This window comes from Aristolochia californica, unplaced genomic scaffold, assembly GCF_029961685.1.
Source record: "Aristolochia californica isolate CCGP_79_NKW_82.1479 unplaced genomic scaffold, dmAriCali1.0.hap1 SCAF_12, whole genome shotgun sequence".
Classification (NCBI taxonomy): domain Eukaryota; kingdom Viridiplantae; phylum Streptophyta; class Magnoliopsida; order Piperales; family Aristolochiaceae; genus Aristolochia; species Aristolochia californica.
This window is the reverse complement of record NW_027181793.1, coordinates 20027876-20043143: the sequence shown is the minus strand read 5'-3', so window position 1 is coordinate 20043143 and position 15268 is coordinate 20027876. Positions and strand designations below refer to the sequence as shown.

The following is a 15268-nucleotide window of genomic DNA, read 5'->3' as shown; positions in this document are numbered from 1 at the left end:
ATGGCCGGATTGCACGACAAACAAGCTGACGATTACTATGAAGCGAGGCCAAGATATCCGAGCGACTGGTATTCGAAGCTGTCTGCTCTCACCCCACATCATAACCTAGCATGGGACGTGGGCACAGGCAACGGTCAAGCGGCAATTGGTGTAAGTAGCCTCTTGTTTGCTGATTCTTCTTTTGAAGCTTTAATCATCTTCTTACAAGAACTCGATATTCTGCGGATTGGTTATCCGGTAGTCAAGTTTGATTACATAAATCTGTAATTTACTCCTGTATACGTTTCCTTTTCCTTGTTTTATTTGGATCCTGCTGTGATTTTAGGAGTTGTTCATCATTTCTTATATTTTCTGAAGCACTCCTGTGGAAGACTTTTAATCACAGTTGTAACCAAGACCCTTAAGAGTGTCAATCTTTCGTCTCCTCCGAAGTCAGGCGACTCCTCTTCTTTTTGTTAAACAAAAGAGAAAATAGCTCTGTTAATCTGAGAAAATGGTTCTAGTAATCTTCTCATTCCTTTTCCTTTTCCTTTTCTGAGGGTAGTTTCCTGAAGCACGATTTCGTTTCAAATGGGTAATCACATCTTTAGTTCTTTAAAATATCTTCCTTTATTATTTATAAGTGAGTCTGTGATCCATCCTGTACTGGAGATTTCGAGACTCTGCTCTTCCTCACCTGCTCTATTAATGAAAACTCCATTTTGTGCAACAAACTGTGGGATACCCTCTCAGAAATCCAAGTCAGAAAGGTGCAGAAACTAGTGGGACAGTTGACACAGTATTTGCATACAATCAATATTTTGTTATCCAGCTGAGTGAATTTTGAAGCAGAAGAGTCTTTGTCTCATAGTTTTCCGACTTGACTCGCTAATCAAGTAAGTTGACTTGGATTTGGAATTGGGCGAACCTAGTCTGAGTGTGGGACACGACTTGTCGAGTTGCCTCTGACTCTCACCTCAAAGTTGGGTATTAGATTGGTGTATCTTGATCTGACTTTACTGTTCTGAATTGGAGTTTTGAGTGTCTGAATCTGTCCAAATAGTAAATAAAACTCTGCTCTCTACAACCAAATTATACTTTCTCAACCCTTCAAAGACACAGTATTTTTGACTGCTGCACAATACTGACAAGAGATGAGGTTCAAGAAATACCTAATACTCTTGACTGAACCATAACCCAATGCCTAGTGACAAGTGGAAGAGATTTTTAACCCTCCTGTGCTTGAAATGTTAGCATTATTTGATTAAGAATAACATATTTTTATTTTGACTATCAAATGCCATAACCTCTAATTTATCAGTGTATCCAAACAGGTGGCCGAGCACTATGCAAAAGTCATTGCAACAGATTCCAGTGAAGCACAAATAAAACGAGCCATCTCACATCCAAAAGTCCAGTACATCCACACCCCAGACTCCATCACTGACAAGGATTTGATCTCTCTAATCGGTGCTGAAGGCTCGGTTGATCTTATCACTGTTGCTACGGCAGTTCATTGGTTTGACCTGCCAAAGTTCTACTCCATTGCTACCCATCTCTTGAGGAAGCCAGGAGGTGTGATTGCTCTGTGGGCTTACTCTTTTACAAGTGTGAATGATGAAATTGATGCCGTTACGAGGCGATTCGAGGAGACTGTTCGTCCATATTGGAATGAGAAAACCCAATATTGTTTTGATCAATATAAAACACTCCCGTTTCCCTTTGAGAGTGTTGGCCTAGGTTCCGAGGGGGAGCCGGCCTTTTTTTATATGCATAAGGAGTTTTCCTTTGATGGGTATTTGCGTATGTTGAAATCATGGTCGGCTGTCACTACGGCGAAAGAGGTTGGCGTGGATCTACTCCATGACAGGATGGTAGAGGAGCTCAACAGTGCATGGGGAGGTAAGAATTTGATGCATACAGTCACCTACAAGTGCTTCACGCTTGTCGGCAGACCCAGGGTACAGAGCTCTTAAATCATGTCTTTAATTACAAGTTAGTTACCTGTTTAAATAAATAGTATTTTGAGATATGAATGAAGTGAGTGTACTTTGAGATCTTTTGATAAGAAAGATCGTGCTGCTATGTCATTAGAAATCTCAGCTGTTGAATCGCATTTCTATCTGTAACTTCCTCTTTGAATGAGAAGTTTCTGTACTCAGCCATGGAATAATAAAAGCTTTATGTTTCCTAGTATGTCAGTTCGAAATCCAAACAGGTGCATTAAAGTGCACTTCAGTTCCGGGTGATCCAAATATTTTAAATAAATAAATTACTTGAATCACTTCTAAAAGAGGACAGCTTTGAATTTTGCCTGCAATATGTGGTTGAAGCAATTCTTCAGGCAGTTTGCACTTCGATGGCTTTGGATTGGCCACAGGTTCCATTGGAATTTCAGTCCTGTCTCAAACAGCAATGGTTTACTTGTATAGCTTACTCTCACCTCTACCTTTCTAAATCTAAAGTAATGAGGTATAACAATCTTAGTTTATGAAAGACCCTCTTATTGCAGTAAAGATGGGGTGCAATAATGGAGATAGTAAAGAAGGAAGGAAGACAATGAACTTAAATTTCAGTGTTTAATCTGCTTTATTTTAATTTTTCTTTACTCCATCTCTATGGCCTTTTACTCAGCTTTACATGGTGAGAAGGTGAACATAGCAGCTCAAAGGGGAAAACAGGAAGGAAGTTAGGAGATAATAAGTAACATAGATTGGCTCCTTTCATCCAATTAAGAAATAAAAAATTGTCTTAAAGCAGAGTTCACTGCTTCCTTTTTATTTTACCATTCAGGTCAGAAACTTGACTTTGTTATCTTACCATGTAATCTTTCCACCAAACCACAAAAATTTGCTAGAATTTATGACAAGACATCTCATCTTGCAGCTTTATTTAAAGACAATTCTCTTCAGAATCTGGATCCACGATTCTCAGCAATTCGAGAGTAAATTCATTAGATAGAACACTCAGGTATTTCTATATCACATAAGAAAATGAACCTGTTGTTGGTTTGAGTCACTACGATAAGTTCATAGATGTTTTAATTGTTTAAATTTCTAAACTTTAGAGAAGTGTATTTCTATCAAATAGGTTTTTTTTTTAGTTAAACTTGTTTTTTTTTTTTTTTTTTTTGTTCTCTTTCTGAGAAGTCATGAGATCCCTTTATTTGATGCTATTTTGTACCCCAATTTCCTTTTGAGTCTTATATCAATTAGTAAACTAACTAAGAAGCTTGGATCTTTTGTGCCCTTTTATGCTAGTAATTGTGTTTTTCAGGACAACCAAAAAAGGAGAACTTTACTACCTTGACAACAAGCTCATCTGAATTCTTGTCATAGTGGGGCAATAGGTTGTCCAATGGGACAATATGTTAGGTCATTTGTCTCTACCTACTTTACAATCTCTTACTCCCACTTTACATTTTGTTAAACAATTGTCATAAGAGTTTTCTCAACTTAGTAAACATCAAAGAAGTGTTTTTATTCTTCTAGAAAAAAATAACTCCACTAGTAGTCCTTTTTACTTGATTCACTTTGATGTATGGGGGGGTTCTCAATATATCTAGTATTTCTCATTCACAATTATTTTTATTCTTTTATGATTATTCTCATGTTACTTGACTCTTTTTAAAGAAGGAACGGTCTGAGGTACCCGACGTATTCAAATCATTCTATGCCAAGGTCAAAAACCAATTTCAGAAAAAAAAAATAAAGGTATTTTGATATGATAATACAAAGGAATTTCTCTCTTTTAAATCATTTTGTAAACAAAAGCGCATCATTCACAAAATATTATGTGCATATACACCTCAACAAAATGGTATAGCTGAAAGAAATAATAGGCATCTTGTTGGAAGATGGGCCCAAGCCTATAAGACCAAAGAAGGCCCACACATCCAAGAGATGTAGAAGGCCCACTGGCCCATACAATGATGGCAGGATGGTAAATAAAGAATCATCTCATAGAGATGGCTCATATTTAATTAGTTTTAAGTTCCAAAGGTATTATTGTAATATTGTAGTTTCATTAATCTATAAATTGAGCTTCAGGGGAGGGGTTAGGACAATAAGTTCATAACCTCTTCTTCCTGTTGTTTTTTTCCAATGGGTGTCTCTATCTTTTTCTTCATAAGCTAAATCTATGGAATCCTGAAAATCAACTTGGCATCAGAGCATTGATTTTCAAGACTCACAGGTATGGTTTTCAGGATTCAAAAGTCCTATTTTTTTTTCTCATATTAATGGTTCATTTTTTTAATTATTGGAACTTCATTTTTTTTATTACTGCTCGTTTTCTTCTGCTGCCTGGCAACGTGAATCCAATCCAGCCAATCTTGTTGTGTCACCCATCTACCTTTTGGATCTCCTTTTTTCTTTGTTCTACAATCTTGTGATTCTCATCTCATACTTCGCAATAGTGTCTAATTAGATCTTCATGATCAACAAAGTTGTGTGAGACTCGTGTGGCATTTTCGAGTCTGAGGTGAGATCTGAAACCTCGCATGAAAATGCATTCTTAAAAAAACGCGCCGCTTTAGCGTACATGCTCTAAGATCTCTAAATCACAGACGTCGTAGATGATGCACCTATTGGAAATGAGTTTTTGATATAGCGTCGGAGCAATTAATCCTTCTAGCAGAAGTCCATAGAGAGGAAGACATAGGAGACCTTTTCCTTTCCCTCATTTCCCTTATTCAAATGCGTAGACGTTGAAACTGAGATCGAGTCCATATTGGGCCGGTGATTCTGCTGCCTCTCTAATGATCTGTTGTTACTACTATGAATATCTGTCGGAAAGTTGCAATCTCTGGGTCTCTGGTATCCCGATTGCAACACTTGTCTTATTCGTGTTGTTTATTTTTGGAAGAATTGCTGGGAGTTGGCTTTCCCATTGATTATTTGATTATTCCGCTCCTACATCAATCAGACAGTTGCAGCATATGGTTTTGGTAACTTGAATTGCCGCAACAGAGTGTTGCTCTCTAGATTCATATTTCGCTTTGGCATTCCTACTGGATTTCGTTGATTACTCGCTACTACTAAACATTGCCAGTCGGAGTTTTTTCTTCGGTTCTGTTTCTAGCTAAAAAATCAGTTAAGTTCATCGTATCATCACGTGAAAAGTTATTGTATCTGCTACCAACTCAACTTCATCTAGGTTGCTAATGACAACATTTTAATTTCAGCCTGATTCACTATGATCCCGCCTCATATCTCTACTACCTTCTGAAGATAGAATCGTATCTTCACTGTTGTCAACTTGATTCAAAATTTATTTGGAACTCGTATTGCTCTTTCATCCAGTATGGCTGTCATTCCGAGTTGATCTCATCCTGCCTAGTACGTTTGTCATTCTGTCATTCCAAAGTTGTCGATGCTTAGCTTGGAAAGTTGGATTGATAAATAACAACGCTTAGCTAGATTACTGCAGTTAATCAGGAAAGATCCAACTATCTATCCTGGTAATCTTGTTGATTGATACTAATTATTATTGCCGATTGATTTCCGGAATGTTGAATTTATGGAAAAGAGAAACACTTCATTGATTTATTGTAATCAGAGTACATGAACCTCTATTTATAATAAAGGAAGGTAGTAAAGTCTAATTACAATAAAACTACCTTTGGCCCAATTACACCCAAACTCTATCACTTAAAGATAAGTCCTAGCATAATTAAGGATGCCAGCTCGTGGTAATCATGATGGGTCCTACTTCTTATGTGCTTGGGCCCTTCTTGTGGGCCTTCTTTGGTTGTGTGACTCATCTTATAATACTCTTAGATATGTGGGCCTTCCTTGGTCGTGTGAGCTTGGGCTTATCTTCCAACATGGAAGCACTTAGCTGCCATTGCGCCAGATTTGTTTCTGTTTCTAGAGGACGAAGACGACTGCTATCTTTGATTGATCCCGCCGAGTTATCTGTCGTTATTGTTGTCGATTCTCATTGCTGTTTTTTCAGAATCTCGAGCTGGTTTATCATTGCTTCGTTGTTGTTTTTGGAGACTTGATGATCTCTGATTCTGATCTCTGGTTCTTTGATTCTGATCGTTGCTCCACTGCAGAAAGAGAGGGAAGCAAGAGGTGATTGATTGGTTTAATCCGCTACTATAGTTTAAGTTTTAGCTTATTTCTTTTGTTGGTTCATTGTTGGCTATTCGGGAACCAACGCCGTGGGATGACTCTGTTGTCCCGAGTTGTTCGGGGAAGATGGTACTGTTGACTATTTAAATATTTTCTAAGTTAGAAACTTGATTATATCCAACGAGTCGAGTTGCTGTTCGAGCTATCGCCCGAGTCAACCCAGCAAACCCGCTGACCTAAGGTTGCTTATGTTCTGTTGAGTTAACTCGAGCAAACTCAGATCGAGTCAACTTGGGTCCGGGTCAAGTGACTCAACTCTCTTGTTTTCTACATCAGTTATACGGGTCTGGGTCCCGAGTTCTATACATATTTCTTTCGCGACTTATCTATATTGGTGATACCTGACTTGGCTCGACTCGATTTCCTTTTCTCTGACTGGGTTTTTATTGGTAGCTTATTACTTGGGGTTAGGAAATTATTTTGTGCACAACCTTCTGATGGACTCGCAACAAATTATTTTTTGGGTCATTTATAAGGGTATTGTGATTCGTGTTAGTTGAGCCCAAGCCTATTTCAGCTGTTGTTTTTGTCTCTTTGGTTGAGACATTATTATTAAAGGACTTCTCAATTGCTGATTTTTATCAACATTGGCTATTCTGATGATGAAGAAAGCCAAAGTGGTCCCGAAATATTATCTTCTGGGTGATTACTCGTTACTCCCACTTAATTAGCATTTATTACTCTGACCATTTGATTGTCGGTGCCCTGTGGAGGGACACGGTAATGGAGAAGTTTTATTATACTTCTGATCACTAGGTATAGATCTACTATCTATAGAAGATAAAAGTGTGCCCTACATCCAACATGAGTTATGACTGGAGAATGGAACGATGTCATACTACTTGGAGTGATTTTATTCTCACTTTTCTTATACCAGTTGGGCCTTATGGAAGAGACCACTAGCATGAGGGGGAGCGATGGAAGATATGGAGGACTGCCATTTTATACGAGAAGATCATATACACCATTTGCAACAAGCAGGGAGTTTATGATGTTATCTCGCCCCCCAACTTGAGGGGGGTGTTGGAAGATGGGCCCAAATCCACATGGCCAAGAAAGGACCACATATCCAAGTGCATTGGAAGATGGGCCCAAGCCCATAAGACCAAGGAAGGCCCACACATCCAAGAGATGTAGAAGATGGGATCAAGACCCATATACCAAGGAGAAGGCCCACATGCCCATACAATGATGACAAGATGGTAAATAAAGAGTCATCTCATAGAGATTGCAAAAATATAATAAGTTTAAGCTCCAAGGGTATTATTGTAATATTATAGTTTGATTAATCTATAAATTGAGCTTCAAGGGAAGGGTTAGGACAATAAGTCTATAACCTCTTCTTCCTCTTGTTTTCTCCCAATGAGTGTCTCTCTCTTTTTCTCCATGAGCTAAATCCATGGGGTCCTAAAAATCAACACATCTCTTAGAAGTGACTCTAGAATATCCAAGTGTTCTTAAAGAAAAACCCTCAAAAGAAGCGAAAATTTGAAGACTAGAGTTTAGGAAATATTGAAAAATGTCAAAACTCAGTCTATTTAAGAGAGCAACTCAATCCTTCCAAAACTTAAGGTACAATGTAAATGTTGGAGCTTTAGGATATACTTGGACTCGATCATGTTTTTATCAAACCATACATATACTTCAAACATGTTAGACTCACTTAGGATCACAAATTTACTTTAAAGATTCACATAGTGAACTAGCACTAGAGTGATCAATCAACCTTTGCCAATGATAGATCAACTAGAAGTGCACAAGCCAAAAACATAAAGCATGAACGATCAACCAAGGTCTAATGGTTAATCATTTAAAGCATGGCCAAATAGTACTTTAAAGCATGATGGATTGATCGATCAATATTGTCCAAGCAAAGCAAAATTATATTGATTGATCGATCAACCTCCAGAGATTGATTGATTATCTAGAACTTAGCCAACCAAAGAAATAATACATGATTGTTAATAGTAAAGTCATTTATCGATCATACATGTTATGCACTACTAGTAGGGATTATGAATGATCGATCTACATACTTCGATCAATCAACATAAAATGGTGAACCCAATGGGACGATATTGATTGATCATACCATCGATTAATAAGTCAGTTTTTGACAAAAATATAGATGTTACACATGAATGATAGATCCATAACTTTACAATGCTCAATCAATGTGATATCTTTTTTTATTTTTTTTTTAAAACAGGTAAAAATTGGCTAGTTTGGCTTTAAAAACTTACAAATACCCCCACCAGACCTCCCATTGAGATGTTACTAAACTTTTACCAGCATTCTCTTGAAATTCCTTCCAACATTCTATTTATAGAAAGAGTGAGACTATTTTGCAAAACTCTTCCATACCATTCTCAATCCAACTCTTTGCATACATATTAGTCTAGCTCCTATATATTCCATTGTGCATCAAAGGCTGGAAGCTTAGAACTCTCAAGGAAAAGGTCATCTTTCCAAGTTTAAAGGCTGTAAGTTTTACCTTTCTTTGTAATTTTTTTATTTCATGATAGGTTTATCTAGAACCTTGTTAAATATAGATAGAAATGCTTGCTAGAGTTGGAATCTAACTAATGTCTTGAAGAGATTAAGTTGTTATCATGCATTTGAGCATACACGTGGCTTGAAGGAGAGCCAAAATCTCTTCCTTGTAATTCCAAGCTACTAGAGTAATTAATAGTAGAATTTCCTAAGCAAGGGCTTTTGGGCAGTGAATACCAAAATGAGAACATCAATAACAAAACATTTGATTGTTGAGAAGCCACCTCGGCCAACAGAAATTAAGTTTATTTTAAAATTAAATATTCCACATTTACGAAAAAAAATTTATAACACTTGGTTTCAGCTTAGTTGAGGATTGAGAGATTAAATGAATCTAAAACCTTAAGTTTAGATTGTTTACATTGTGCTACTTGTGTGAACTTTTGACTTAGAGCACATTTGAGAACTTAAATCCATAGTCATAAGTTCAAACTTAGAGCATATCATTCCCACAAAAAAGTGAATTTAATCAAAGATATCAAATGTCGAAAAATTAACTACTTAGTTGACAATCATTGATTTGCTACTCTTGTTAGTAGGGGTGGCATCGAGCCGAGTCGAGCCCGAACCTGCTTATGTTCGAGTCGAGCCTCATCTCGAGCCTAAAATTTTTATCGAGCTCGAGCCCAATGAGTTTGAGCCGAGCTTCGAGCCGCGCTTGAGCCTCAACATACATTTAAAACTTTTCTAAAAATATATATCGAATAAAATGTATATAAAATTATGGATACATTTTACATAAAATTGGGCATGACCTCTACTTAAAATTGGGCATAACCTATATATATAATACATGTCTAAGGTTGGGCATAACCACTACTTAAAATTGAACATAATCTATATATATAATACTTGTATAAAATTCGGCATGACCTCTACTTAAAATTGGGCATAATCAATATACATAATACCTGCATAAACACTCCATAAAATTGCCTATACATTCCATAAACACTCCATGAAATTATTTATATGCACCATAAAATAGTCTAAACACTCCATACACTGCATAACATTATAAATAAACTCCATACAATAATCAAACACAACAAAATTAAATGAAATATCACTATCAATTTACAATCACCCAAATAAAAACTACAAATCCTTTAAATAAAATCTTATTACTATTTGAGACTTACTAGAAAATTACAAGAAATATTTTAAATTTTTCTTAGGAAAGTTAAATGGACCTCTTATTGCCTTTTCTAAGGAAATAAATAAAAATTAATAATTAATCTAATATATTATTACACTTAGCGATAAATTTTTAATCACATAAAATGTCAAACACAAAATTGCTATGAAAATTGCCTCATGCTCAAAGTATTATATCATCAACTGTCAAATACTTATTCCAATTTTTTCTATATGGTTTTCTAACCCATCTTGGCAAGAAAATCATACTTAGAAAATTATATGATTTTTTAAAAATAATTTATAATTAGAAAAATATTTTGAAAACACATGAGGCACTAATGGTCCCTATATTTCTACTAAAAATGTCTTTTCAACATTTATTGAAAAAACCACTAATAGTCTCTATAAACGTATTTCTACTAAAATATCTTTTCAATTTCTTTAAGATCCATGAGGAAGAGACAAAGAGGTTTTTTTTTCCTTGATTATAATCTCGCATATAGGGGTGGCTTTGAATAAATTATATATAAAAATATGCATACATTTTTAAAAAAATATAATGATAGGGGAGGTTCAGGATTGAATTTCAATAATGGATTAAAATACACTAATATTAATTTTTTTTACTTCAATTGTTGTCTAGCTTGTTTTGTAATTTTTGAATCTGGCCATAATTTATTATGGCATCCTTAGTGCCCCTAGATGAAAATTTATATTCTAGGAAAAACTAAAAATATTTTTCCTATGATACATATTCCCAAAAAAACCTTTAAATAAAGTTTTATTACTATTAGTGACTTATAAGAAAACTACAAGAATTATTTTAAAATTTTCTTAGGAAAGTTAAATGGACCTTTTATTGCATCTTCTAGGGAAATAAATAAAAATTAATAATCAATCTAATATATTATTATACTTATCGATAAATTTTTAATTAAATAAAATATCAAACACAAAATCGCAATGAAAATTGCTTCATGCTAAAAGTATTATAGCATCAATTGCTAAATTCTTATTCAAAAAAAATTTATGCAGTTTTCTACCCCTTCTTGGTACGAAAATCTTACTTAGAAAATTATATGATTTTTAATAAAAAAATTCAATTAGAAAAATATTTAAAAAAACATGAGACACTAATAGTTTATAGAAACGTATTTCTATAATTTTTTTTTAAATTTTTTTTTTAAATTTTTTCGAGTGGAAAAAGTTTTTTTTTTTTTTTACTTTATTATCTTCACGCGGGGGAGATTATTTCTCCCCTGAATTTAGGGAAGGGGGTTACGGCGTCGGGGAAGACCTGTCATCAGGGATGATGACTGCAACGGAGGCGGTGGCGACGGAAGCGGCAGTGATGGAAGCGGCGGCGAGGGAAATAGACGTGACGGCAAGGAGAGGAAGAAATCGAACGGACGACCACAGAGGCGGCCGGCAAGCAGCTGCAACAACGGTAGAGACGGCCGGCGAACAACTGCGACGGCGGTAGAGGCGGCGACAATAGCCGACTAGAGGGGCTCGACGGTGACGAGGAGAGGAAAATTATTTCCGCCCCTCACTCTCGATCCCGCTCCCACACTCCCGATCCCGATACCGATCAGACTCACCTCGAGCCAGCTCGCGAGCCGACGAACCGAACCTGGCTTCGGTCGAGCTCGGTTCGTTTACCTTAACGAACCGATTTCAAGCTCGAGCTCGATAGATAACGAATCGAACCGAACTGGTACCGAGCCGAACTCGAGCCGCTAGCGAGCCGGCTCGATTCGCAGCCACCCCTACTTGTTAGTCATAATGTTTGGATATACTTGGATAAACTATTATTTAGGTATTTCTCTAGAATTAGAATAGTTACATGTTGAGGGAAATGTTAGTTTGTTAGAGAAATAAAACCTATGAAATTATGTGCCTCTATACAAATTAATCAAGCCTAATGTGATAGGAATGGATTAGGACCCATTTAGAAGAATATTAGAAATTCTTTAGGTCCTACTACCACTAGAGCCTATATAGCCAAAAATTGGATTAATTGAGAAATCATAGATATGTGGCTACTTTAAACGCCTTTTTGCCTAGTTTATGAAAGTATATTGAAAATTTTATAAGCCAAGAACATGAACAAATTATTGAAATCACTTGGTATAGGTAAATTAGGCTTACATTGCCATTAGCCTTATTTGGATAGTAAGAGCTAATGAGATGGGTGAGTTAGAAAGGACAAAACTTGATCAAATGCAGTGAAACCTTGTTATTAAATATAGAAGGAGAGTTTTTTTTTTCAAAAAAATTTATATTGGTATCAATAATGTAGTTTATGTAAGCATATGTATAGTTGATCAATCTATTAGTGTATATGTACTAGCATTGGGTTGATCCCCTTCAATTACATAGAGAGAATGAATATGACCTATTTCTAATGAGACTATTTTAAAATAACTTTCACTAATCATGGGTCATGTGAAGCTCTTTATCTAGACAAGCTGAATGCAATGGTTAATAAAGGACTCAATGGCACAACAAATTCAGGTTCATCTGGACACTGGAAATGTCACTAAAAAAGGCATAGTGGTAAGATTGATATAGTTTATCTAAGCAAAGAATTAGTCAACAATGAAATAAAATAAATAATAATATTTAAGCTAGATAAAATTGCAGAGAATTCTACTCCCATGATTTCCTGCTAAAACAAACAGATAAAAATTGTCACAATACCAGATTCCAAAAATATTTTATATTTTGATTACAGATATTGTGTAGAAACAAGAGAATCTTGCTTTGACATATAGAACTGAATAAGAACTACCAAATTGAATTACCGCTTTCAAGATTTGGACATGTATCTCATACATCAGAATACACAAGTTCTATGTCTAGAGACACCGATTGACACAACAAATTGAGGCTCACCGTTTACATTCTGAAAATTTCACTAATTAAGGAAAAGTGCTAAAATTCATGTAGCTTGTCTAAATTAATAAAAATGAAATAAAGTAACTAACAGTATTAAATTCAAATAAAATTTCGGAAAATTCTTCTCCCACAAACCACTAAAATTGTCAAAAAATCAGAACAACTCACAATATATGGAAATCAACCGATAATTAGATTCTAGATATTGTATGGAAATAAGAGAATCTTGCTTTTAACATATTGAACTACATAAGAACTAACAAATTAAATTTTTAACTTTCAAGAGTTTGACATGTGCTAGTCTAGGCGTGCCACAACAATAATTAACCACGTTATTATGAGAAAAAGGAGCTTACACATTTTATGGAAAGATAATGTCTAAAGAGTGCTTGATCAATCCAAGTTCAATGTAAGATAGGGTTTCTAGAAACAAAAACAAAAAAAATGTAGTACCTCTAGATAGGTGGTTGCCATGGGTCTCTTGGGAGGAACCCATTCACTCCCATATTTTGAATGCCCTTTTAGGGGACCAACCTCAGCCTCCTATTTTGGAGCCTCTAGATTTATTTATTATTTTGTTATTTTTTTTGGGTTTCAACAAATCTCACCCAGTTCCTTACAAGTATTATTTTCAGATCATTCTTACGACCTTAAGCTTATTGATGAGAATTCTAGATTTGGATCATGGGGGGTTTTCTACTGATTCAAATATCACCTGAAAATCCATGAGTGAAGTCTTCAGCATCAAATGGCTTCACAACACCAGCGCCATTGGATGGTCCAACATGTTCATCAGGGTTCATGGCTTCCATGAACCAAGTCTGCTCTTTAAGGAAGTCGACCAGTGGAGGAAGCCTGCGGCTGTTATTGTTGCTTCCAATCCCTACCTCAACAGATGGCTGAAGAACCAAAAGAGTCTCCTTGGCTCTGAGATCATCGATCCTCTCCTCTAATGCATTGACCTTGGCGTCGATCATCTTGGCCAAATCACTAAGCTCTTGGTTGTTAAGACCATCGAGGCTTTTCCCATTGAGACTCTGATACAAGATGGTATCCAGGCGAATCTCTTGGTTTCCATTCGCTAACTTCTTCGCTTGTTCGTCGAGTTTCTCTATCTTTTTCCTGAAAAACTCTTCCTGGTTCATGCTCTTGTTGCTTTGTTCCATCTCGGGAAGAGCCTTAAACTTTTCCAAAGTGCGGATGGCAACAGGGACGGACGGCCAGATATCAGGCTGTGGGTTGTTGGGGCTGATGGATACAACAGCCACCTCCACCCCACAGAGGATGCTCAGTTCACTCACCTTCTTCATTAAACCCTTGGTCCTCTTCCTGCATGTCGCCCTCCTCGCAGACTCGTTCAATATCCAAGCAAGCTTCACCTTCTTGCGCGCCATGAGAGGAGCAGGAAGAGGCAGATGATCTGCAGTTTCACGTTTGAGGTTTGTCTTGAATGGATTGAAAGGTCGCTTGGCTGTGCCTTCCAGAAGGAATCATGAGGAGATAAATATCAGCATTAATCTTGAAAAGGTGCCAATACCTGGCGTGGAGGTGTTCTAGAGTGGCCATTGGACTAGTTAATTGCACAATAAATGGAGGTCTACACTCTTTAGGCTAGAAAATCTCTCTCTCTAAATACATTGTTATGTTAATGGAAAGATAAAAGTTCAGTTATACAAGCTGTTCCTTCGTCCAGAAAGCACGCGCAGAGACCAGTTAACCTCACGAGGAGTGCTTTCTTCTTAGATCATTTAGAATGGGTCAAGAGGTTGACTCTCACAAGATTACCTTTGTAGCCTTCTTACTGTTGAATGAATTGAATTTCATAGTTTCCAGAATTTTAAAAATAAAATGGATAAATTTCAGTTTTTGCTTAAAGTATACATATTAAATTTATATTGTGAGAGTCACGTAAGACTCTTCCATACGTACTCGTCAATACTATCAAGTAGACTCATCTTGTCCATATTTAAAATATCCTTTCCTTACAACTCCTTGTATAACAATTTCTTACTGAGATTCAAGCAATTTTTTTCCCAATGTCGTTTCAATGAGCCATTCTCCTTCATTTTTCATATCAAATAACTTATTGATCTTAGTGGCACTTAATTTTTGTTTTCTATAATTTTGTGCGAAGCACTCACCCTTCAGTGTTTATGGCATCTTCTACCCACGTGCACAAATATAGTGCTTTCATAGCCATCTCACAATCTTATACTCATTTTCTCTGTACAACTTCTTAAAATTTTATTTCTCCAACATCTTCAAATTCGGGCTAATAAATTCACTGAAATAAAAAATATATATATCTAATAAACTAAAAAAGTTTTAAAATTTTAAAATTTACACGAGAATAAAATTAATTTTTTTTTCACATATTATAAAAAATTAAATTAAATAAAAATAATAATAAACCATACAACATCTGCAAGGAATTTGGAGGCGGTTAGCTCTATGTGTGGCTTCGAACCGAGCCGACTCGCGAGTGACTCGAGTTCGGCTCGGAACCGGCTCAGTTCGATTCAGTATCTCTCGAGCTCGATATCTGAATTCGGCTC

General features: G+C 36.1%; 2 protein-coding genes across 2 annotated transcripts; one reads left to right on the top strand and one right to left on the bottom strand.

Moving 5' to 3' along the window:
- Nucleotides 1-2141, top strand: LOC137946932 (uncharacterized). The gene is made up of 2 exons (XM_068793213.1): nucleotides 1-150; nucleotides 1314-2141. Exons 1-2 carry the CDS (start codon nucleotides 1-3, stop codon nucleotides 1953-1955), a joined length of 792 nt encoding a protein of 263 aa, XP_068649314.1. The 3' UTR covers nucleotides 1956-2141.
- Nucleotides 2142-13417: 11276 nt separating this feature from the next.
- On the bottom strand, nucleotides 13418-13858 carry LOC137946666 (uncharacterized). Its single transcript, XM_068792992.1, has one exon. The coding sequence runs from the start codon at nucleotides 13856-13858 to the stop codon at nucleotides 13418-13420; it is 441 nt and encodes a 146-aa protein (XP_068649093.1).
- Nucleotides 13859-15268: the final 1410 nt, after the last annotated feature.